The sequence below is a fragment of the Mastomys coucha genome, unplaced genomic scaffold (assembly GCF_008632895.1).
Source record: "Mastomys coucha isolate ucsf_1 unplaced genomic scaffold, UCSF_Mcou_1 pScaffold11, whole genome shotgun sequence".
NCBI lineage: Eukaryota > Metazoa > Chordata > Mammalia > Rodentia > Muridae > Mastomys > Mastomys coucha.
Window position 1 is genome coordinate 26,477,624 of NW_022196893.1, and position 24,060 is coordinate 26,501,683.

General features: G+C 41.8%; 1 protein-coding gene across 3 annotated transcripts in view; it reads right to left on the reverse strand.

Moving 5' to 3' along the window:
* Nell2 (neural EGFL like 2) overlaps positions 1 to 24,060 on the reverse strand; it is a 363,671-nt gene that overhangs the window by 285,103 nt on the left and 54,508 nt on the right. Inside the window, exons 1-3 of one of the 3 annotated variants that reach the window (XM_031353705.1) lie at positions 17,425 to 17,720; positions 16,729 to 16,814; positions 16,205 to 16,333 (exon numbers count right to left, since the gene is read on the reverse strand). In XM_031353705.1, the coding sequence (XP_031209565.1) occupies positions 16,205 to 16,333; positions 16,729 to 16,792 (193 nt within the window). In that variant the 5' untranslated portion in view covers positions 16,793 to 16,814; positions 17,425 to 17,720. Of the gene's footprint in view, positions 1 to 16,204; positions 16,334 to 16,728; positions 16,815 to 17,167; positions 17,387 to 17,424; positions 17,721 to 24,060 lie in introns of those variants that run through there. The other 2 variants (XM_031353713.1, XM_031353723.1) reach the window with 2 other exon arrangements.

Consider the following 24,060-nt stretch of genomic DNA (forward strand, 5'->3'; position numbering starts at 1 on the left):
ATAGATTAATTGTGGCTGAATTCTGTATATTTAATCTGCTAAAATTATCATTCTGCCTCCATTGTGGACACTGGCAGGAAACTTGATTTACTCATTCTTTAAATGAAGAAAGTTTGGCCTGAATATTCTACCTCTTTAATGACCTATGTGTGTGTTGAAGGGTAACTCCTTCTCCTAGTTCTTCCATGAGAAGCTAAGGAAGTCTTTTGCTTGCCCGATGTCTGTAATTAATGGTTCAAAAAGTGGTAGAAATCAGTCAGCACTATATGGCTTCTCAGCCCAACTGGCCTTTTCTCAACTTCACTCCCCAGCTTTATTAATTTGGTGAGCAAAATAAAAAGTAATTGTCCATTAAATAGGTGGGTTATCTCTCCTCAAAGACCTCCTGCCTACTCAGTGATTCACACAATGAATATTCTTTTTTCTCTAATTGTCCATGAAACATGTCCTAATTTGAAAATATGTGATCAAAGATCAATGAAGGTTATATTACTTTTGCTGCAAATGCAACCAAACTATTAAAAATCGAACCCGTGGTTGCAAAAGGATGAGAATGCACTGTGACACTTGACTCTGAAGATGTGTGGATAATGAAAAACTTTCTAGAAACTCTTAAAGTGATGAAAATGATGGCCCTACATGGGAGTCTCGATGCCCACAAGGTGTGTGACAATCAATGTCCAAGCTCTCATCTCCCCCTGGGCTTCTGTTGGTTCCCAGGCTCCCACATCACACCCCAAGTCCTCACACCCATTTCCAGCATGCCCTGTTCTTGCATTCCTGAGTCCTATCCAGTGTGTAATGGAGAGTGTGGCCATGCAGCTTAGGGTCTGTTCTTTACTGTAGAAGTTAAAGATGAGTTGCAGGAAGACTTTACTGAGGGTGACCCCAACTTGGATTGCAAATGCTAAAAGTCACACTAACATTAGTTATAATTTCTGTCATTGAATTAATTTCTATCATTGAATTCAAGGTGAATGAACTTAGATAAAAAAATCACTTGTGTGATATTAGTTACAGAATAATAGCCAAATATTAAATGTTTTAAACTCCCAGAAAAGCCTACGTCCACAGTCTCTGGATTCAAATTTGAACTAACAATGAGTCCTCTTTGGGAATTTTAACACATTTCTCACTTCTATTTGGAGTGTGACATTTCTTCTCCCACAGTCAAAAAAACCCTTCATTTTATTTGAAAACCAAAAACAGACTAAAAAGGCACAATGCTTTTTTTTTTTTTTTTAAGTTTCTTGCTTTACACTATCTATTACATCAGGGAATAGAAAAATAGTAACAAAAGCAATAATGCCAATATGTACATTATAACATAACTTTTGAAAATATGCCTTAAAAGGATGAACAACTTATGAATGGATCATCATAAAATGAGCTGTCTTTCTGGACTAGTCACGCTTTAAATAAATCTGTATTTTTAATATACCTAGCAATTTGATGAATTTGATGAATAGGAAGAATACACTCAGGAGTGTCTCATCTTCCTCCAAACAAGGTCACCAGGCTGGCAGGAAGCACCCAGGTTCAACGTCCACCACTAGAACCCCCCCACTTCTCTGGTATCCCCGACCAAACAATCTATGTGCCTTTTAACTTCTCCTTGGGATAAATTGTCAACCTCCAGGGAGAATCTGTCTCAGTTGCAAGTGCAAGTCATCAAACAAACTCCTGTAATGGTTTTCAGTTATCCATCACTGCTGAAATTTTAAATAATCTCCAAAGGGGGAGGGGGAAGTAGCTCAAGTATTCTGGGATAGACTATGACCTATCAGAACTTGAACTTTTCCCATGAAGTTTAATGGTCCGCTACAGGCAATGAATTAGACATTATGAGCACAGAATTGGATGCGGAATGGCACATTCTAGGAGATTCTCAGCTCAGATAGATAACCAAAGTACGTTAAATGCTACACCTCAGTACCCGGAGGACTGCATAGAGCACTCCGCTGTGCGTGGTCCTCCTGAGCCTCCATGGGATGCACTGCATGCAGTAACAAAGGGAAGGGCATCTTCCAGGAGCATCCTTCAGAGCCCATGGCAACCCAAGGTGCTTTATAGGAGAGAATTGTTTTGCACACAGCATTAAAGCCTGTCAGGTGGATGGAAGAATAGGCCAACCTAGATGTTACAGGTTACCTTAAGAAGATTAGGGAGAGGGAAGAATCCAGTTCAATCTCCAGTGAACTTAGAAAATATCTAACTCCCATCCATTACATACTGAAGTAGCTTGCCTGCCCATTTAATCTCCTCTGGAACACATTAAAACATACTTTTTTATTGTTGTTAGTGGTTGTTAGTGGGTAAATGAATGGAAAATCCTTAAAATGTGCCAGTTAATTTGGGGAGAACCTATTGAATGTATTTTTCTGAAATTGACACAGAGTTTGACCCATCCTGAATCTTAGATTTGCCTTCTACAATAGTGGAAATATGAGAATCATAAGTCACATAAGTAATTAAATTTCTAGTAGCCACATTTAAAATGTAAAAAGAAACTGTTTTAATTTTAATAACACATTTATTTGAACCACTATACCCAAACTATTATTCAACATAAAATCACTATAAAACAGTAATGAAGTTTTGCATTTTTATACTGTCTTCAGAGTCAGTTTTTATACTTTGATCTCATTTCCATTTGCAGAATGCATATTCCAGTACTCCATGCCCACTCAGGTTACAGACCATGTAAGACAGCCCCGTTTGAGAAAACAATTCATAAATTTGACTAAACATCAATATCACAAAAAAAAAAACTATTTCAAAATATAAACTCCTGGGATTCACTCTCAGAGGCACGAGGAGTCTTGTAACGAGGGAGTCAAAAACTACTGATTACAACCAACATGTGGGAGCTATTCCTCTAAAGCAACCAAATCCAGTCTAGTCCTCCTATGCGTGAGTCTCCAGTCTCTCAAAGGAATTCCTACACTGCTGTGTTTAGTCTGTGAACTAATACTCTTCCAAACATGTGCCACCTGGTGTGGTCTCCAAGCCTAGCCGCTGTTCACTAGACACAGTCCATGTATCTGGCCTATCTGCAATGGCAGAGAAGAGATGCAGCACAAACAAATCCAAATGAGTCTTCATCTGCCCCATGCACAATGTTTCTTGGTACCTTTACTTGAACATGAGTGTCCCTGCCAACTCTTCAGTTCATAACTCTTCAGACTGAAATTTTAAACTTTCAATTTCAAGAAGCGCTCAGTTAGCCTAAGACCTTCAGCATGGGCTGGGGAGAGAGAGGCTTGTCTGTGTAATTCAGAGCATCCATCGTATGGAGGAAAATGCTTTTCTCAGCTCTCAGCTGTCCTCGTGACTAGAGAACAGAGTACTGCTGTGATGGCATGGTTCCTCAGCCTCTTCTGAGGTTACGTAACCACAAACATTATAATGTGTTACCAAAGTCAGATTTGCCATGGCTCAGTTAATGTCACAGTGTTTGCTCAGTGAAGGTCTACTGAGCATGGGCACAGTTTGTAAACTAGAAGGCTTCAAGGAGCAAGACAGACTCCCAAACTCCAAGATATCAAAATCGAGACAGAATATCCCTGTAGTCAGAAATGTGTGGATGGAGTTTTCTATAAGCACTGGGCTCTTGGATACATAACCATGAGTAAAACAATAATCCCCATCCCTTAAGAGCTGTCTGCTAGAGCTGGCTGATAATAAACAACTAAAATGATACCTGAGTAAAGCAGTATGTCAGACAATACATGTCAGAGAAGCTACGAGATCAGAGAAAGGCAGATCAAGAAAACTTGTAGAATGGAAGGCACATTGTGTTTATGTTTCTCTAGAGAACCCTCACTGATACATCCAAACAATAGGCCAAATCCACAGCATACCACCCATAACAATGCCTTACCAAGCTTGGAGCCTAGCCCAACCAGGGGAATGTTTAACAATTCCCTCCACAGCACAAGACTGACAACCCTAGATCAAAATGATTGTGCTTGAGAAGTTAGAGTGACTCCAGAGGGGAGCTACAGAGCCTTTCTCCTGTGGCCTCACTTCTGGATCAGGCACATGTTAGGCCATAATACACCCCTTTCTACCCTAATCTACCATCCCCTCTACCCAAATCCACATGTCTGTGGAATATGTCTCCATCAGATTGGCTGGTAGGCAAGTCCAGGGTAGGGGATTGATTAGTGATTGATGTGGGAAGGCCCAGCCATCCAGGGATGGTATTGCCCTTTGGTAGATGGGTCCTTGGTTGTATAAAAAAACAAACTTAGAAGGCTATGGAAGACAAGCCGTTTCCTCCAAGGCTGCATTCCTCACTCTGGATTCTCACCTCTGCTCCTGCTCAAGTCCCTTCCCTGGCTTTCATGAATGATGGGGATATGTAAGGCAAACAAGCATTTTCTTCCCCAGGTTGCTTTTGGTCCTGGCTTTTATCACAGCAATAGAGAATTCGCAAAGAAACTAAGAAGCAACATGGCCTCCCTTGCCCATGAGATGCTTCCATCCATTATTCTGGACTTGGAAAACCTTTTTGGGGGAGAGTAAAGGAACATTATTCTGTTTTCTGTCCTAACAATTGGTCATTCCAAGCACATGTGTATGTCTAGTTTATCCTTCAGTGACTGTCAGGTGAATTGTCTCTGCCTCTCCGTCCTCTGTGCTTGTCATCCGTTCTACCTATGATGTACATACACCCTCCTTCCGGTGCTGTGCTTTAGATCTGGGTCCTTCTGCATGTTGAAGATATAGATGCTCCCCATGCATAGGCACACCCCTGATCCTTCTCTTGAAAGGCTTGTCTGGGCTAGCCTTGAACTTGTGAGCCTCCTGCCTCAGCCTCCTTAATATGAGCAAGTTCACACAACTAGTTGATACAGAATGAAGACTGGACCCCAAAATGCCCAGCTCCAGAGCCTTTGGCCCTAGTTGCTACTGCCTATGAACAATAACTTGGCATTAATGCTATCATTTATTTCCTTTGTTTGGGCCCTTATGTCATCTCTTCCCTTTGTAGAAAAGGGTACTTCACTTCCAAAAACTGTTAGCAGAGGTGCCACCAAGGACAGCTCCAAGTATGTGTGCCCAAGATTCCAGCTATTCACACTCATAAGGGCTTAATGCCTGCTGTCTGAGCCTAGCACCTTAGCAAGTACTGAATCACAGACAAATAACAGCAAGGATATGAGAAAGTGCAGGTGCCTGCAAGAGTGTAGTCTGCCACCAACCTGGACAGAGTGACTAAGAGAAATAAAGCCATAAAGCAAGGCAGTAACAAGGTCATCCTGGCCATTAGGCAAGTGACACTTAGATCATGACATGCACTCTCCACTGCCCTCCCAAATGGCCACAGCTGCTCAGAATCAAACCTGGTGGTGTCCATCAGAACCCCAAGCACTTGTCGTTGCCCTTGTCAGGAGGTAACTCTTATACTCACTGGGTGTCCAGTAGTCTACTAACAGTCCAACCCATTATTATTACAAGTTATTCATGCTCTCGTTTCTCCTTCTAACTCTATCTCCTGAATTAACTTTTGGGTGAATGAATAGCGTGTGTGTGTGTGTGTGTGTGTGTGTGTGTGTGTGTGTGTATGTATGTATGTATATATATATACATACATATGTGTGCATATATAATATACATGTGTGTGTATGTGTTTTAAGTGACACTCAATTTTAATATTTGTTCTCAGAATTAGCACATGGCTAAATCCTAGAGAGGATCCATTACAGGATGTGTATTTACTCTGAAGAATGATTAACATAATTAACTGTCAAGTTCAAGACCAAGTTTCGAGCCACCATACAGACTGTGGGAGCTGATTGAGGGCTCAGAAGAAAGTTGAATTCAATTATACATGAATTTTCAGTTCCAGAATAGATGCTACTACTCCTGCTGTGCCAGATCACGCCAAGCAGAGAGGGAAAAGCAGACAAATGTTCTACTTCACAGTCCAGGCTTCAGAAGGTCAAACTGGGATTCAGGAAGGGAAGCCAAGAGTGTCAGTGGAATGTGAGCCTTCCTCTTCACAGCTCATAGAGGCTGTCCTCATTCCTTGGCTTATATCTGCTTCTACCCTCCAAGGCAGTGAGCACCATCAAGTTCTATGCTGTGGCACTTTGACAGTGACTGAAAGGTCTCCCGCTACCAGGACAAAATTTTGACCGCCCAGACAGGCCAGACAATGTTAACATTGGAATAAACCTCTTAATTTAAAGCTAGCTTCCTACCTAAATAACCTTAATTGCATCTTCAGACTTAAGTGCTCTCAGCTGTATAACAGTATTCACAGGTGCTGAGGATTAGTATGTAGACAGTTGGGGAATTATCATTCAACCTAGCACTCTGTCTGGCAGCTGCTAAAGATCCGCATCACATTCTCAACACAACATGTCCATACCATTGCCAAATCTTATCTCAGTAGGAAATCAAATAAATTATTTTAAAAGCCATATAATTATTAAAAATTTGTTTGAAATGCATTTGTTTTTTATGTGTATTGAGTATTTTGCCTGCATGTATGTCTGTGTACCGTGTGCATGCAGCATGCCAGAAAGCAGGAAGAAGTCATATATCCCCTAAAACTGTAGTTATAGCTAGTTGTGGACTGTTACTGAGACTGGAAATCAAACCAGGTTCTCTGACAGAGTAGTCATTCCTCTTCAGCAATGAGCCATCTTTCTAGCCTATCATATAAATCAAATCAGTTCAAAAGCTCTAGGAAGAACACATCAGCCAGATGGTGGGCCAAGACTCAAAAGTGCTATTCCTGGTATAGAGAAAGAACACCAAATTGGACAGTGATCACATGGGCAATGTCATCTGAGATGGTAAAGGAAGCAATGACAGATTATAATACCAGATACAGTACAGAAACTTTAGAAGACATATTGAGGAGAGTAGCAGAAGCAGTTTTAGATCCCTGTCACATACTCCTCCCCAGCCTTGGCCACATACCCTGGAGAATCTATCTTCAGATTCCTCTCTTAGAAGAAAGGGAGGTGGGAACTACCTCTGCAACACAGACCTTAAACAGGCCTGTTCTGGTGAAGTGAAGCACAGGGCTGGCCTCCACAGTCCCAGAACCTATTTTCATTCTCATGCCTACAGGTTGGACCTCTCAGGCTACCTGTCACCAAGGTATTGTACCCAACTCCAGGCTCAGAATAGCCAGGCAAACTTTGTCTTCAGGCCAAACTACCTTCCTGAGAGACCCCAATCCCAAGGTAATCTAAGTAGGAGGCCAGTACTCAACAGACTCAGGCTACAGGCATTATACACACCAGCCCCTAATAGTACTGGGTCCTGAACATCAGATTCACCCCAATATGAAGCAGTTACACAGCATACAGTCTTAATTTTTAAGCTGGTACTCTCAGATCCAGCCTCCCTACAAAGAGACAAAAGGTCCAAATCAACTCTTAGTATTTTTTGTAGACTAGGACTCCAGGCTGTCCCTGTAAGCACAGAATCTCGATCCTCCCAATATATTCAACCAACTTAGACATACAATAGTGGGTCTAGAAAATAGTTCCAACTACCTACAATGTGGGACATAATTACCAAGAACTGTAGCATGAGTACCACACACAGGATATCAAATGGCCTGCCTCGAATCCCTGGACTTTCTGACTGATGAAGAGCTCCCCGACTTAAGAAAATCTACAAAGATGAGAATAAGCCCCTACTTCTTCAAATGCACATTCAGAAATAAGAAACATGGGAAACCATAGTGAGAGCATTATGAAAATAAGAACGCTCTCCCAGTTCTTGAACCAGAAAAGAATAGACGAATATGAATTCTTATAAAAGGTTCAGAACAATTACTGTCCAAGATTGCTTCTAGTAGTACTCTGATGAGCACTGAAAAAAATGGCTTGGGGATAAAAGGTTTTGCTTGGCTTCCAGGTTGTAGTCAATCAAGGGGAGCCAAGGAAGCAGCTCAAGACATGAACCTGAAGGCAGGAACTGAGTCAGAGGCCATGGAGAAATAGTGCTTACTGGCTTGCTCTCTACAGCTTGCTCAGCTAATTTTCTTATTCAACCAAGGTCCACTTGCCCAAAGGCATCACTACCCACAGCTGGATGGCCCATCTCACATCAATCACTAATCAAGTGTTCTACAGACATGCCCATAGGTCAATCTGACAGAGGCCATTCCTCACCTGAGATTCCTTCTTCCCTGGTGACTCTTCTGGCTTGGGTTAAATTGACAAAAAAAAATGGCTAATACAACTGTTCTGGAGAAATTCATTCCACTTCAGGAAATATGAAAAGACAGAGCAGGTAAGAGGAGCCTGATGTCAAACCTGAAAACCTGAACTCACTTTCCGGGACCCATGTGATAGGAGAGGATCAAATCCCACAAGATATTCTCTACAAGTATGCATTGCCATGCATGTACATGCACACACACACAAATACACACACAAATGTGAGCTTTTTAAAAATATATAAAGAGATAATTCAGTGAAAAGAAATTCATTACAGAAATTCACTGGAAAAACTGAAATTATTTTTTAAAACTCAAACTCATTCTGAAACTGGAACCTACAATGAAAAAAAAATAAGCAATAGAACAAAATATCAGAAATGGTTGTTCTCTTAAAATATGCCACCTGGGAAGAAACAGGTCAAGAGATCATGAAAGCAAATATTAGGGTCGCAAGGCTTTAAGGAGAGAGAGGGAGAAAAAAAAGGAGACAGTTTATATGGAGAAAACTCTCCAAATATAGGAAATTGTGTCAAAATACTAGTAGAAGAAGATCAAAATCTCCAGTAAGATGTAATCCCCCCAAACCTCATAAGAAACAGACAAGCAATTCATCAAAAATCAAGACAGGGTTAGGATTTGCTGGTGAAGTGTGCACACAGATACTCAGGCATTGAAGGCCTGACACCCCAGGTGGTGGCAATTCTGAGAGGCATCTGGATCACGAGGGTCCTAACTTCCTGAGTTTATTAACCCACTGATGAAGTTAAAGCTGAATGGATTCTGAAGCGGTAGTATACACAGAAATTAGGTCCGTGTGGGTGTGCTTTTGAAGGTTACATCTTGTCTCAGCTGTTCCTCTCTCTCTGCTTCCGGGGTGCTGTGAGGTGACCAGCTGCCTCTTCCATTGCAGGCATGTCTTAGCTTAACTCAGTCCCAAAGCAACTAAACTAGTGGCTCATCCATTGTGGACAGAAAATAAGGGGTGAGGCAAATGTGGGGTTCCCCCCTCTTTCTTCAAATTATTTTGTCACAATAACAAAGAAATTAACACAAAAAAGAAGTGGCTCTTTCCTGTTACAATAAGTAATCACCTGTGTCTGTGAGAGATTGGAAAAGGGTTTGAAAACATTTCGAGGACAGTCAGTGGAGCCCAGTGGATGATTCTCAGAAGAAGAGAATGTGGCAGGAATGCAGACGCAGAGAGAAGACTGCTGATGGGAAAACATTTCGAGGACCGTCAGTGGAGCTCAGTGGATGATTCTAAGAAGAAGAGAATGGGGCAGGAATGCAGATGCAGAGAGAAGACTGCTCATGAGGGTTCAGAAGGAAACTAGATTGGGAGGCATTCTGTTACATTCCAGCAAACGTTGACTACGTTTTGTCCACACCCTGAGGCTTTGTAGAAAGCTGGGTTGAAAGATGGAGGACTAGTTAACCTGAAAGAAGTTTCAAGTCAACACAATCTTCAGGATATTTTCTGATATCATTGGCTGCTTTAACCAGATTCACAGTGAACACCAGGAACAACAACAACAACAACAAAAAAAAAAACCAGAGCAGAAATATAACTTAAAAAGTGCAGCTGGTCAGAAAAGGACCTGGAAAGATAGAGCGAAAGATGAGGCATTTGCTAAGAGTGTCGAGTCTGGGGGCTTGGAAAATCTTGGTAAAGCACTTGTTTATCAAGCATGAGGACTTGAGTTCAGTCTTTTAACTCCATATAAAAAATGCTGAGAGCCACATGGTGGTGCATGCCTTTAATCCCAGCACTGGGGAGACAGAGGCAAGCAGAGCTCTGCAAGGTCGACACCAGTCTCAGCTTCAGAGCAAGTTCAAGTACACTCAGGGCTGCACAGAAAAACTCTATCTTTAAAAAATAGTAATAATGAGGGAGAGAGAGAGAGAGAGAGAGAGAGAGAGAGAGAGAGAGAGAGAGACAGACAGACAGAGACAGAGACAGAGACAGAGAGACAGAGAGAGAAAGGCATGTGACACATGTTGATATTAGCAGCTCTAAGGAAGCAGAGTTGGACAGATCCTTTGTACTCACTGGGCAGAAAGACTACCCTAGTGGGAGAGCCCCAAGCCACTGAGAATCCCTGTCTCAAAATTCTAAGGATTCTAAGGATTGAAACTATATTTGACCTTTGATCTCCACAAGCATGCTTACACATATGCATGAATATCCATGTACATGTGCGCACACACACACACACACACACAGAGAGAGAGAGAGAGAGAGAGAGAGAGGGGGAGAGAGAGAGAGAGAGAGAGAGAGAGAGAGAGGGAGAGAGAGAGAGAGGGTGGAATGTGTATTTTACTAGGACAATAGGAAAGGTGGCTTAAAGTCATTGTGTGAGTAAGCAAAGTCCATCCACCAGAGTCTTAATGATGGACAAAGAAAAGAGAAAAATTGAGACTTATTTGAAAGACTTTATTTGAAAAGAGAGGACCCAGGTACCCTCCTTGCACAAGGTCTCCCAGGAAAGCAGCATTTCTACCATCACAGCAGTCAGGGGCCACTGTAGCTGCTTCCCCAGTCAGGCTGACCCTGCTCAAGGTAGCAGGGAACTTCTGTGTCACCTGTGGTGCTTGTTTACCAGTGTGCAGAAGAAAATGTTGTAGGATATCAGGGCTCTGGTGGAGATTTCAGTGCTAGGCAATGTGTGGCAGGGTCACACATTGAAACGCAGAAGTCCTATCAAATACTCCATCATATTAAGTCTTTCCCAGGCACAGTGCCATTGCTATGGTTTGAATATATGTGCCTTTTCAAAGAATGCTGGTGAAATGTAAAACCTCCAGTGATAGTATGGATGGAGGCCCTTGGGAGAGCAGCACTCTTCCTCACATAAAGAATTAATGTTGTTACACAGAAGTTGAAAGGAGACAGTGTTGCCTTTCTGCCATAAGGAGGACATAGGAACCACCCATGAGGAATGGCCTTCATCAGGGCAGAATCTCAAGGAAGTAGAAAGAATTGCAAACAAAGCTGAAGGCTAATAGAAAGAAAGGAACAATAAGTATTGAAGAATGGATGGAAGGAAGGAAGGAAGAAGGGAGAGAGAAGGAGAGAAAAAGAAAGAAAGAAACAAAGAAGGAAAGAAAGGAAGGAAGGAAGGAAGGAAGGAAGGAAGGAAAAAAGAAAATGGATGGATAAGTATATGAAAGAAAGAAAGGAAGAAAGAAAGGAAGGAAGGGAGAAAGAGGGAAGGAGGGAGGGAGGGAAGAAGAAAGAAAAAAAGGAAAAAAGAAAATGGATGGATAAGTAGGTGAAAGAAAGAAAAGAAGAAAATAGATGGATAAGTAGATGAAAGAAAGAAAGAAAGAAAGAAAGGAGGAAAGAGAGAAAGAAAGGAAGGAAGAAATAAAGGTGATGGATGGATGGATGGACAGACAGACAGACAGGGACAGATTGACTAGATCCAGTAATAGATAAAATAAATTGAGACCTAGAGAGGTTTTATAAATACAAGCAGCACTAGCATAACTTCACCTGAAGTAAGCAAAAACATATTCAAACAAAACAAATCAGAAATGAAAGAGGAAACATTACAATTGGTTACAGGGCATTTAAAGATCCTAAGAGACTGCTTCAACTGATGTGAAGCCTAAATATAGAAGCCCTGACATGCTGCTCAGAATTCTATGGGCCCAATGCTTGATTCTGAAGCTTCTTCCACAGGTTCAGGTATTTCTTACAGGAGCAGCCACTTCTATGCCACAAAATACATTAGTTACCTATCACTGACAAATCAAAAAAAGAAAAAAGAAAAAGAAAAAAAACATGGCAAGGTTTATCAGTTGATACTATATTTATTATTCCATAAATCAGGTCAGAGGTCCAAAATTAGTTTCAATGACCTAGTAATTATATAACAATAATTTGGGTGGATGAACTTATAATAGCAGTCACTTCATTATCAAGGGTACTGAAGCTCAGAGAAATACCCTCACGAGTGTCCTCATAAGCAGTCCAGCTTGTGAAATTTTGCCTGGATCTACCTGGTGTCTAAGGTCATCTCTGATCACTGTTATTTTCCTCTGTCAGAGAGCATGCACAGCCACTCCCCTGAAGCTCACACGAGCCCACGGTAACAGTTCATTTTCACTGTCAACTTAACTGAATTTAGGATTACCATAGATTGAGACATACTTCAGTTTGGGTCTAAGAGGGTGTGTCTCAATGAGGTTCACTGAGAAAGACCTGCCCTGAATGCAGGTGGTCCAGAGACTATGGTCTCAGACTGAACACAAAGAAAAATGGGATAAAGAGTCTTGGGGGTCAGCATTCATCTCCCTCTGCTTCCTCCGCACAATATGCCTGACACTCACCCATGCCTGACCCTTGCTCATGCCTGACCCTCGACCATGCCTGACCCTCACCAATATGCTCCTTGAACCACAGACCCAGCCATTCTCATTCCTGTGCCTTCCCCTTCGAATTGCAAGCTGAAACTAATCATTCCTTCAAGTTGCTTTTTCAAGTGTCTTGTCACACCAATGAAAGGTGTGGTTGACACACAACTGAAGACAGGCCCTCATCACCCCCTCGCTCTGTAACCAAATCACCTACCAGTGTCACTAGCCTACCAGCAAATACCTAGGAATGCTATTTCCTTCAAAATGTAAAAGTTCTTTAAGAAGAATTACTAAGGGTACTTTTATGTTATCAACTAAGGGAAAACTGTTTTGATTGTATCTACCCTTCGGGGGTTAATGAGATTATACAATCTACAAACACTTGAGAAAGCTTGAGAAGGCATTTTCCTAAGAAGACAGATGAGATTATCTATTTTGGGAGCCTGGATGAACTGTTATGATCGAAGAGCTAAAGCCAATGCTAACTTTGTGTGTATGCTTTATTCCTTATGATCTCTCATGTACACAGAGAAAATAAAATTATTATGATCATTTTTTGCCAAAATACTAACAAGGCTCCAAAGCAAGGAAGGGAGAATCTATTCCCGGTTTCAATAATCCTTAGAATTGAAACTCCGTATAACCTGCTACAAGTCTTTTCACTACCAGCATATGCTGCTGTAGTTTTATAAAGCATAATAAGTGTGTTTGGGGCTATGTGTCACATTACAGCCAGAAATGACTAGAACCCCAAACTACTGCCCACACAAATTAAGTAATTGTTATAACAGGCATAATCCAAAGCCAACATGTATTAATGAATGGTTGAATTTGAAATCTCATTAAATTTTCAAAGCAACTGTAAATCAAATTTTAGCAACAATAAAATGGTGCTGCAACATTATGGCTGGTGTTTCAATAAAAAGTTATGATTTGGAAGTATAGGTTTTACTATGAATATAAAACAAAATGTTAAGTAGTAGATTTGTATTTCACAGTAGTTTTAAAAATATTCATAGTTTAAAATATTCATAGTTTCAGAATACTAAAATACATGTATATCAGAAATCAGAAAGACTAAATAAAGTAACCAAAATGAAAAATGCTAAATAAGTAAAAAGTCATGAGGTGAACATGTTTTGAGATTTCTTATTTCAAAGGGATGAGACAGGTAGTTTTGTTATCTGCTGGAGAAGCAATTGATGGTTCATAAATCACTTCACCTTGTTTAGAATATATCTGGTAGCACAGAAAACTTGTATGTGAAGTTTGTATGAAATGTGAGCACCTCGCGGATTTTTTTTTATTTGTTTCTATTCTTGCTATGACATTTTATACACTATATAAGATACTGGCAGCATTCTCAATTCACTATAAATGGAACCTCCAAACTCTTCATGGTCTGAATGCTCTTGTCTCTCTAAGCCCCATGGGATGCAGTGAAATAGCACAGTGCAGGGCTGAGTTCTTATCAAAACCTGCTGCTTGCCTGGCGTCTGAGGAAAGACCTGGCCAAGGCAATGCAGAACTGCCCATCATCACCTGTCATTGACTTCAGAATTCAAATCTTACAGTAAGAGAAGTTACTAAAGTGCAATCAGTACATCAGGAACACATGTCTTACAAGGACACAGTAGAGAGTAAATAGTGGTTAATACACAGAGACTTAATGTGACAGGAAGTATAATTTTGCATCTTTGAATGAAAAGTATATTTGTGAAGCGTTTGCTCTTTCTAATATTGAGCTTAGTGTTAGCTAGGAAACAAAAGAAGCTCACCAGTGGAAACTGACTCCACCAACTGAGCACAATTCAAAGAAAACATATGGCATTAGCCATGTTTTTATTTTTTAAATCACAATGCATACCTTAAAGAAGCTGGCTATTTATAGAGAAATAAATATTGTTTTAAATTAACTAGAAAAGAAACTGATATCCTGAGACTATTGCCTAGAAAGTGTCAAACTGTTCAATATGTATTTGTCCAATTGTCTCACATAAAATGTACACTTCTGGTTTCTCCTTGTGACTGATGGACACTTTGTATAGGAAGCTAGTGCCCTTAGGAAGACTAAATGGAGCCTTTCAGGCTATCATAACAATTCAATACAATACAGGTGATTATTAGAAACTCGGTTTATAAAGCTTTCTATTTACCCAAACTGTCAAGTCCTAAAATAGTAAGTCCTTGTTCTAAGAGACTAAAAATGAAGGCAATAACACAGAGAATAAGTCTAAAGCCTACACTTAATTATATTTCTATTCAGCTGAATTTTTGCTGACAATTGAGCTCTATTTCCTTGATTACATTTGGCTATTGTCTTCAGTATCCCAGCCCCACCCTCCCCAAAGCATCTGAAAGTAACGAAAATACCATAAACACTTGTCACAATAAAAACACCAATTAAGGGCTTTAACTGAAATCCTCTTTTTAAAGAGCTTACATTTTAATTTATTATGAACACAAACTCCTCTTAAATGCAACACATGTCAGTTTTCCCTTCCTACAGAGAGCTTATGAGCTGCTGTCCATGGTGACACACACTGGCTGTATGCAGCAACAGCGCCACCACAGAAACATCCAAGTTGCATCCTATGCCTGCTTCTTGATGGCAGATGTGCTGGGTTGGTTGCTTTTGCATAGCCCACGTTTCGGTAATTATAAGTTGCACGACTTCATTTGAAGCCATAGCTCCCAATAGTAAAAGAAACACATAACACATACACCGTGTGTGGTGGCGGAGGACGCCTTGATCTTCCGGATACAGGCATACAGGACAGTCCTCTGTGCCTCTCCATAAATTACATCTCCTTGCACACTTTAGCCCCTTTTTAGACCCTCAAGCTAAGCACCTTCCCACAAGGCGAGAAGTCTTCAAAAGCTTTACTCAATCAATTTGCTGGCTGTTGTTTTTTTTTTTTTTTAACTGAAATTTGGTTTTGACTGAACAGTATATTCAAATATAATTTGAAATCTGGACAGTAACGAATAGCCAATGTCCACAGAGTTCAAAAAGAAAAAAAAAAGTTTTAAAATCCTACACATACGATTATGATGATATGGGGCTGTGCTCCTGTGAGCATCCCCTTGAAATGATTCCAAAATAATTGTAACAGTATCATTGCCTTCCCCTCACCGCTGATGGGAAAGGAAGAATGGGGTGCGTCCCATGGTAAATGTGCTTCAAGTACAGAGATGTGCAGTAAAAATATCGTAAAGAAATTCCTCTGGTCAGGCACCACGGCGGCGAAACTTTGGGAGGTCACTATCTTAACCAAGATTGCGCTATCTTGTTTCCTTCCCAAATCCATTCCACCCAAATGAGGCGTTTGTGTTACAATTTATTGTTCCCTAGACGCCCAAATCACCCATCTGCCTCTGGAGTTTCTAATCGGTAATTAAGGCACTATCCATTAGAACCGCCAAGTGCACCAAGTGAGGAGGAGGTGGAGGGCGCGGGAAATGAAAGGGGGGAGGGCAGAACCCACTTTAAAAGAGCCAGGCCCTGAGCGCACAGAGACCCCTCGCCCCAGCTGGGACTCTCCTCTCCGCCCGCCCGGTGCAGCGGGCAGCCACAAGCCAAGTTATCAGAAGCCACAGGGCCAGCTCCCCACAATACACTTGGGGCTCCACACTGGGCCATACCTTGGAAGAGGAAGGCTTTCGTCCCATTATGCAGTCCCGGGACTTGGCGCACTCCAGCTGTGGACTCCCCAAGTTCTAACTCTGTTAAGACGTCAATCTGTAGGGAGGGGTCCACACCAAGCCCCCAAACTGGTGGGAATGGGGAGGGGTAGGAAAGAAAGAAAAGAAGGGGCCATTAGAACGCAAGCTTCCACGGCAGCAAAGAAAGCATGCGTCTTGGCGACAATATTTGGAAGTGCTGACAAGAGGCAACTCGCTCCACCATAGGGAGAGCCTTACCTGGACGCGCTGTCAAGCTTAAAATAGCAGAGCGCTGGGTCCCATCTCCTGACCTACTTTAAGCCCCTCTCTGTGCAAAGTTCCCCCTCAGCCACAGACCCTAAGGGTGTGACCTGCCTCGCTGTCCCCAGGACAAGCACGGAAAGGACCCAAATGCAAACCCTCCAGGGCTCCCCAATCCATAGGGACACCGGGCGGCGACCCCATGGCGGGGAGCATCCCGGCCCAGCTCGACCGCCACTCACCCGCTCCGAGCCCGAAGATCACGCAGAACGTTCTCAGTAACACCCGGGATTCCATGGCGTGCATCGTCTCAGTCCATCGTCTCCCTCTTTAAAAATAAAGATAAAAACCAAGAGGTGCTGGGAGTGAAGCGGGAAAGCCGAGCTGGCCCCTCCTGCGACCGCCTTGGCGTCGCCACCGGGGCTCAGACACCTAAGACCAAGCGGGGCGGCCCCCCCGGGTGCGCGCCGAACTTGGAGCCGCCTCTGCGCGCATCGCTCCCGCACGCGGCGGGCCGCAGCCAGGTCAGGCTCGCGGGGACCTGCGGGGACCTGCGGGGACCTGCACCGAGCAGCGCCCCGCCGAGCCACGCGGCCCGGGCGCGCACGCGAAGGAAGGGAGGCGGCTCCGGGAAAGCCGGGCCGGGCCGCCCCGCACCCGCCCGCGCTCCCGCGCCCGAACCTGTTGGAAAGGCGGAGACAATGGCGAGAGCCTGGAGCCGCGGAGACCGCTCCGGGAGGGCGGGGCGCGAGCCGGGGCGCGGGCTGGGCGGCCTCTTTCCCCCCCCCCCCCAACCCCCGCACACGCAGCGCCAGGTCCAGCCAGCCCTGCCCGCAGAGGTCCTCCACCACCGTCGCCAGCCCGCAACCGCAGCCTCCGCTCGGGATCCTAAGATCTCAATGCCAGGTGCCAAGTTGATGGGCAGCGTTTGCACTCACCCCCTCGAAATCGGGCGCGTGTCTCCAAAGCCAGACGAGAGAAAGGACCACCCAGCCGCAGGAGGCGAGGTTGCAAAGAAAGGCACCCGGCCGCCTCGGGCAAAAGAGGGAAGCCCTCACTTAGACACTCACGCGGCACGGCAGCCCCGGGCGCAGGGCACCCCCTCCCGGGCGGGAAAAGGAACCCAGCCAAAGCACATAGGACTCCTAGGTGAAGCTGGACAGGCGAGAGAGACAGGCGGAGATGGGTAGTGAGCTGGGGAAGCCTGGCCAGCCCTGAGTGAGAGAGAGGCTCAATGCCCAGGGCGGGGCGCTGGAGAGCCTCCAGGCACAGACAGTACACAGAACTTAGCCAGGAGCCAGGGGCTGCTGGACAGCTCCAGAAACCTCCGCGTGCTTTCCAAACCCAAAGTCCTGGACCCTACAGAGCAGCAAGGGTCAAAGGGCAGAGCAAAAGATTCTACCCACTGAAAAAAAGCAACTGTGGGTACGTGTTAGAATGAATAGATGATAGAGATAAGACGATGCATGGATGGATGGATGGATGGATGGATGGATGGATGGATGGATGGATGCATGCATGCATGCATGCATGGATGCATGGATGGATGGATGATGGTAGATGAACGGATAGATGACAGATGGATGGTAGGTAGGTAAGTAGGTATGTAGATACATAGTAAGATAAATGAATTTTTATTAAGCAAAAGATTGAGCCCAGGAGACTGCGAAGCCCCACTCACTGTTGACCGTACTCATTTAGACTTTACTTACCTCCCCTCCCCATACATTCTTAGGACTAAAAGAGTGAGATTATTTGTGATTCTTAGAAGACCAAATAAATAAATTAAAAATCAACGGCACATATATTTTTCAAGAGCTACCTAAATTTTGCATTGAATTTTTAAGTCAGTTATCTTCCATCATGGATAAGTTAAAGAGTTTGACAAGTGAGTAAAATGTCCATCTGTTTCGACAGAGTTCTGAGCCCTCCTCCAATTAGTCGGAATCTGCTTTCAACAAGACCTGAATCAAGCACAGCAAGCCCTGGGTAGTCTGAGGCTCCTGAAGAAGAGGATATGTCACACACTGCACAGAGCGCCTCAGACATTTCTCCACACATCACAGTATTAATAGGGAGACATGTCTACCTACGTTCTTGGAATACTTAACAGTGATCGGAATTTTGGAACTGTATCTATAGTATTTATTAATCCCCCTTAATCAAAATTTTCACTAAATTTTAAGACAAATCTTACAGACTTTGAGAACTATTCCAATGCTCCCATGTAAGGACTGAAGGGCAGTTGTACAACATCTCAAATTTGCTAAATTACACCAAATAAAATAAATGAAAAGGAAACTATTTCTTGGACAAATTACAGGTCTTTCTACAATAGTACATTCAAATATTGAACAATATAAGATCAACACATATGATATCAATATAATATCAAATAACATCAACAATGGCTACATAAAGGGTGTACTAATGAATAGTGCTATTTAAATTATGGTTGGAAGAGAAGCGAGTGGGATGTCAATAGAGACACGTGCCCAGTATCCTCACAACATCCCCATCTGTGGACGAGGAAGATTCAGGAGGTGGACGAGCAAGGAGCCAAGGAGCTGCAGCAAACTCCAGTATGGAGGGGGGAAACTGTCTTCCAGAACGTCTGGCAGAGAGCAGTGTTAGCATGAAGTTAGTCTAGCACCTTTAGAGTCCTGGAGAAATGTCTAATGACAAATCTCTGATGTTTGAACCAGCTAATTTTCTGATGTATTACCTAGGCGATATCTATTTAAAAAACAATTTATTAGCTACAAGAGTGCTCACCCAGCAATAGGGTCTACTGGTAGCAGCCCACATAGATAGGTATCATGTCACACATGTGATCTCAGCACTCAGAAGAGGAAGATGGGATCAGACTTCAAGGTCACCTTCAGCTACACTGTGAGTCCAAGACCAGCTTACGGTATGTGAGACCTTGCCATTGCGCCATAGATAAGCAAACACATAAATTGGACAAAAAAAGAAAAAAGAATAAAAAAGAAAGGAAGGAAGGAAGAAAGAAAAGAAAAGAAAGAAAGAAAGGAAGAAAGAAAGAAAGGAAGAAAGAAAGGAAGGAAGAAAGAAATGTTGGTCAAAATGGATGTCCATACTAGACTTTAAAAGAGTCCTCTCTCACTATAAGCATGTATTCATGCCCAGCACTTTATTTATAAGTGAGATTTACACTAGCAAAAGAAATCCCCCCAACATGCTAGAGATGAGAGCTGGAGCTTTGCTGGTGGAGTGATTGGGAGAAACTGGGACAGGGGGCTTCAGACGCCACAGGAACACTAGATAATGGACTACAACCAAAGCCAGAAAGGGTGAGCTACTCCTGCTCCGTTTGACAAGTGAAGGGACCTTGGCATGATTACAATGACATCTGCTGTATCAAGAGGGAATACAGAGCAGTATGGTGAATGTTTGGGTAACCACAAGAGGCTTCCCCAGTACTGGAAAATGTCTGCTGGTTCTGTTGTTTCTGTATCGCTACACAACAAATTGTTACAAGTTTAATTGCCTAAAACAACAACATTGATGATCCTATGATTCCCTTCATGGCGACACCATCACCCGTCTCTCCATGGACTGACGGGACTACATCCATTCTGCAAGCTGGAGAGGAGAGTTCCACTGCCTTTGGAAACAGTGTGTGCACTCTTTGGCTCAGTCTCCCTTTTTGTCTTCAAAGCCACACACAGTAAGAAAAGCCTATTAGACCTCTCCAGTTCTCGAAATACAACTTGAAAATCTTCTCTGGCCGAACAGGATTTGTACAATAATATTAAAACCATTTGCATATCCCAGGATAATCACTCCTTCTTAGCCTTAATGACAAATATGAAATCCCTTGGCCATGTAAAGCATCATACTCAGACTTTAGGTCTTAGGATATAGATATCCTTGGGTGACGATCCTTCTAATAGTTAAAATACTTAGAAATTGTCTAAATAGGTATAGATTTTCATATGTAAAATAATCATAACACAGATATAGTAACATAGGATAGTAAGGTCTATCTAACTTACCCTAGCTTAACTCTAATTTAAATGGTAACACAGATGTCTGCATAGATAGTGGAACATTTTTATATACTCTGTAACACAAGTTAAAATACTACACAGAGATGTGAGTCTACAAACACAATAGTTATAATGGGTACAAAATATCAAAGTAACTTGAAAGAAAATAAAAAGAAAAGGTTTATGGAACACAAAATACAAGTAAATGAAAACAAATAATAAAATGATAGACTATAATTCAACTGTTAAAAATTACAATAAATGTAAATGACCTAAAACAAAAGACTGGCATTTTTTTATGATAGATCAGGAAATATAAACTAACTAACTACATGGGATTAAAAAGTAATCACTTCAGAGAGAGTAAGTTCTGTTAAAGGTAGAGGGTTTTTAAAGGTATCTTAAACAGAAATACATCAAAAGAGAGTTGAAGTGCTATAAAACTGAGAAAGTAAGTTTACAGCAAAATAAATTAGCAAGACAACAAATATTTACCATTTACAATCAACTCAAAAGGAAGTTATGACCACTTGTCATGATTGGTCAGCCTTCTAAGAACACAGGCAAGCTCAATGCTAAACCACATGCCTGGCAGCAAGGCATCAAAATACATGGCATATTTATCTCCAAAGAAACTGAGACAGATCTAATGTGAGAGACAGGTAAATCCACAGTAATATTTAGAAACTTCCGTATTCTTCTTTCATAATCAGATAACATCTCTAGTTCTATCTATACTCAACACCAATTGCACTAGACATCCGAGGAAGAAATAACATTCGGTAATCACAATTTTTCCAAAAAATGAAAGAGTAAGAAACATCCCGCACTCCATTTTTAAGAAACAATGACTATTTTAGACTAAAATTAGACAAACAAGTAACATAAAAGCAAGACTCAGGACACATACACCTTTTGAAAATGCACAAAAATCTTCAACAAAATATGAATAAGTCAACTGTAAATATGTAAAAACAATGCTACAAACATGAGGGCTTCATTCTAACACTGCAAAGCTGATTAAATTCTCTGATATCAACCAAAGCAAACTGCTGAATTTATCATTTATAGAAGAAAATCACATGATTATATCAACTGGTGCAGCATTTGACAAAGTCCAGCAACTAATCATAAAATAACAAATTATATTCTCAGGAGTAAAATTAGAAAGTAATGACATAAATCTAATCGGCCCATGGGAAAGATGCTATACCTGACCTAAGAATGGAAGGTTCTATGGCAAGTTGCACTTAATGGATTTGAGAGTAAGAAAAAGAAACAAAAGTCATTTATCTTATAAAATAAGAAACAGTTTTCCCTCAGCAACATGGTTAGTTCATGTGAACTTTTCAAAGCACCCATGTAAAAGCTCTGAAGAGTGACTTTTGCATATCAAAACATACAAAACATAAAACATGCACCAACTGATTGTATATACATTGCTATTAGGGGATGATTTAAACTACAATTGATTTTAAAACATTTACAATGCATTAAAATAATTATTTAGTAATCTGAAAATCTCATAGGGAAGATTTTTCCATTGATAACTGTAGAACATTGCTAAGAAAATATGGACAAGTCGATCTGCAGGGCCCATGGATGGGATTTACTGTTGATAATGCATTCATTAACTTCATACTGAGCTAAAGAGTCAAGACAAGCTAACCAGAAAGCTCTTTACAGAAACCAGTGAGCTGATTATTAAATGCACAGAAAAGACAAAAGCCAAGAGTATTTTTGGAAAGAAAAAATCCATTACAGGATCCAAAGCATGTGACTTCCATAATACACAAAAATGCTGAACACATGTAGGCTGTGGGGTTTGAGGGTAAACGTTCATATAAAACAGAGCAAAGAGTACATAAACAGATATGTGTATATGCATATTTAACTACAAAATGTAAAATTCTAACAATGAATAGGTACAATCTTTTAAACAATTGGACATCTCTGTAGGAAGCGGGGACAGGGAGCAGGGATCTTGAGCCTTGTGCTGTCTACAGTAGTGACCTTAACTGGAACACAAGCATGAGTATAAACACTAAAGTGGAACATTTTCAAGAAAAGATGTCCACGATTTGGATTTTTAAGTGATTTTTAAATAAGACATAAAATGCTTGTGTATTTTAAATGATACATTGTACTTCATTAAAATTGGAAACTTTTAGCTTTATGGAAGATACCATTAAGATAGTTAAAAGTTACACAATAAGAGAAGATACTTTCAAAGACATCTCTAATAAAAAACTTGATTTCAAATTATATTAAAAAGCTTGAATAAAACCAAAGAAACTTAAGAAAAAGCATCACATTTGAATGAACAATTTACAAAAATCAAACATACAGAAGATAAAAATAATACATAGACAATGTTCCAACATCAGTAGTCACTACAGAAATACAAACCAAAATTCAATAAATTAAATATTACGAGATTCCTTCCGGTCTATCTGGGCTGGGGTCCAGAGCAGACCTTAGGCACAAGCTCTGCAGTCAGTCCCACAACACCCAGAGGAAGCTTCACTCCCAGGCATCTGACACACCCAGGATCAGAGGTGAGGAGGAACCAACATCTGTCCCAACAGTGGGAGTAACTGAGACCAGAGGGACCAGGCACACAGGAACTCCTCAAGCCCAGTGACTCGGATTCCTTCCGGTCTGACTGGGCTCGTGTCCAGAGCAGACCTTGGGCGCAAGCTCTGCAGCCAATCCCACAACACACAGAGGAAGTCCCACTCCCAGGTGATCTAACAAGCCCAGGATCCCAGGATCCCAGAATCACAGGATCACAGAGACAGCTTGGCTCTGAGGAGTTCTGACACAACCAGGATCACAGGAAGAACAGGTTCCAGTCAGATTTAACAAGGGCAGGTAGCACTAGAGATAACCAGATGGCGGAGGGCGGGGGGGGGGGCAAGCTTAAGAAAATAAACAACACAAACCAAGGTCACTTGGCATCATTAGAACCCAATTCTCCCACCATAGCAAGTCCTGGACACACCATTACACCAGAAAGGCAAGATTCAGATATAAATCACTTCTCATGATGATGGTACAGGACTTTAAGAAAGACATAAATAGCACCCTCAAAGAAATACAAGAGAACACAAGTAAATAGCTAGAAGCCCTTCAAGAGGAAACACAAAAATCCCTTAAAGAGCTACAGGAAAACACAATCAAATAGGTGAAGGAAATGAGCAAAACCATCCAGAATCTAAAAACTGAAATAGAAACAATAAAGAAATCAGAAAGAGAGACATCCCTGGCCATACAAAACCTAGGAAAGAAATCAGGAGTAATAGATGCAAGCATCACCAACAGAATAGAAGAGATAGAAGAGAGAAGCTCAGGGGCAGAAGACACCATAGAAAACATTGACACAACAGTCAAAGAAAATGCAAAAAGCAAAAATCTCCTAATCCAGAACATCCAGGAAATCCAGGATGCAATGAGAAGATCAAACTTAAGGAAAATAGGTATAGAAGAGAATGAAGACTCCCAACGTAATGGGCCAGCAAATATCTTCAACAAAATTATAGAAGAAAACTTCCCTAACCT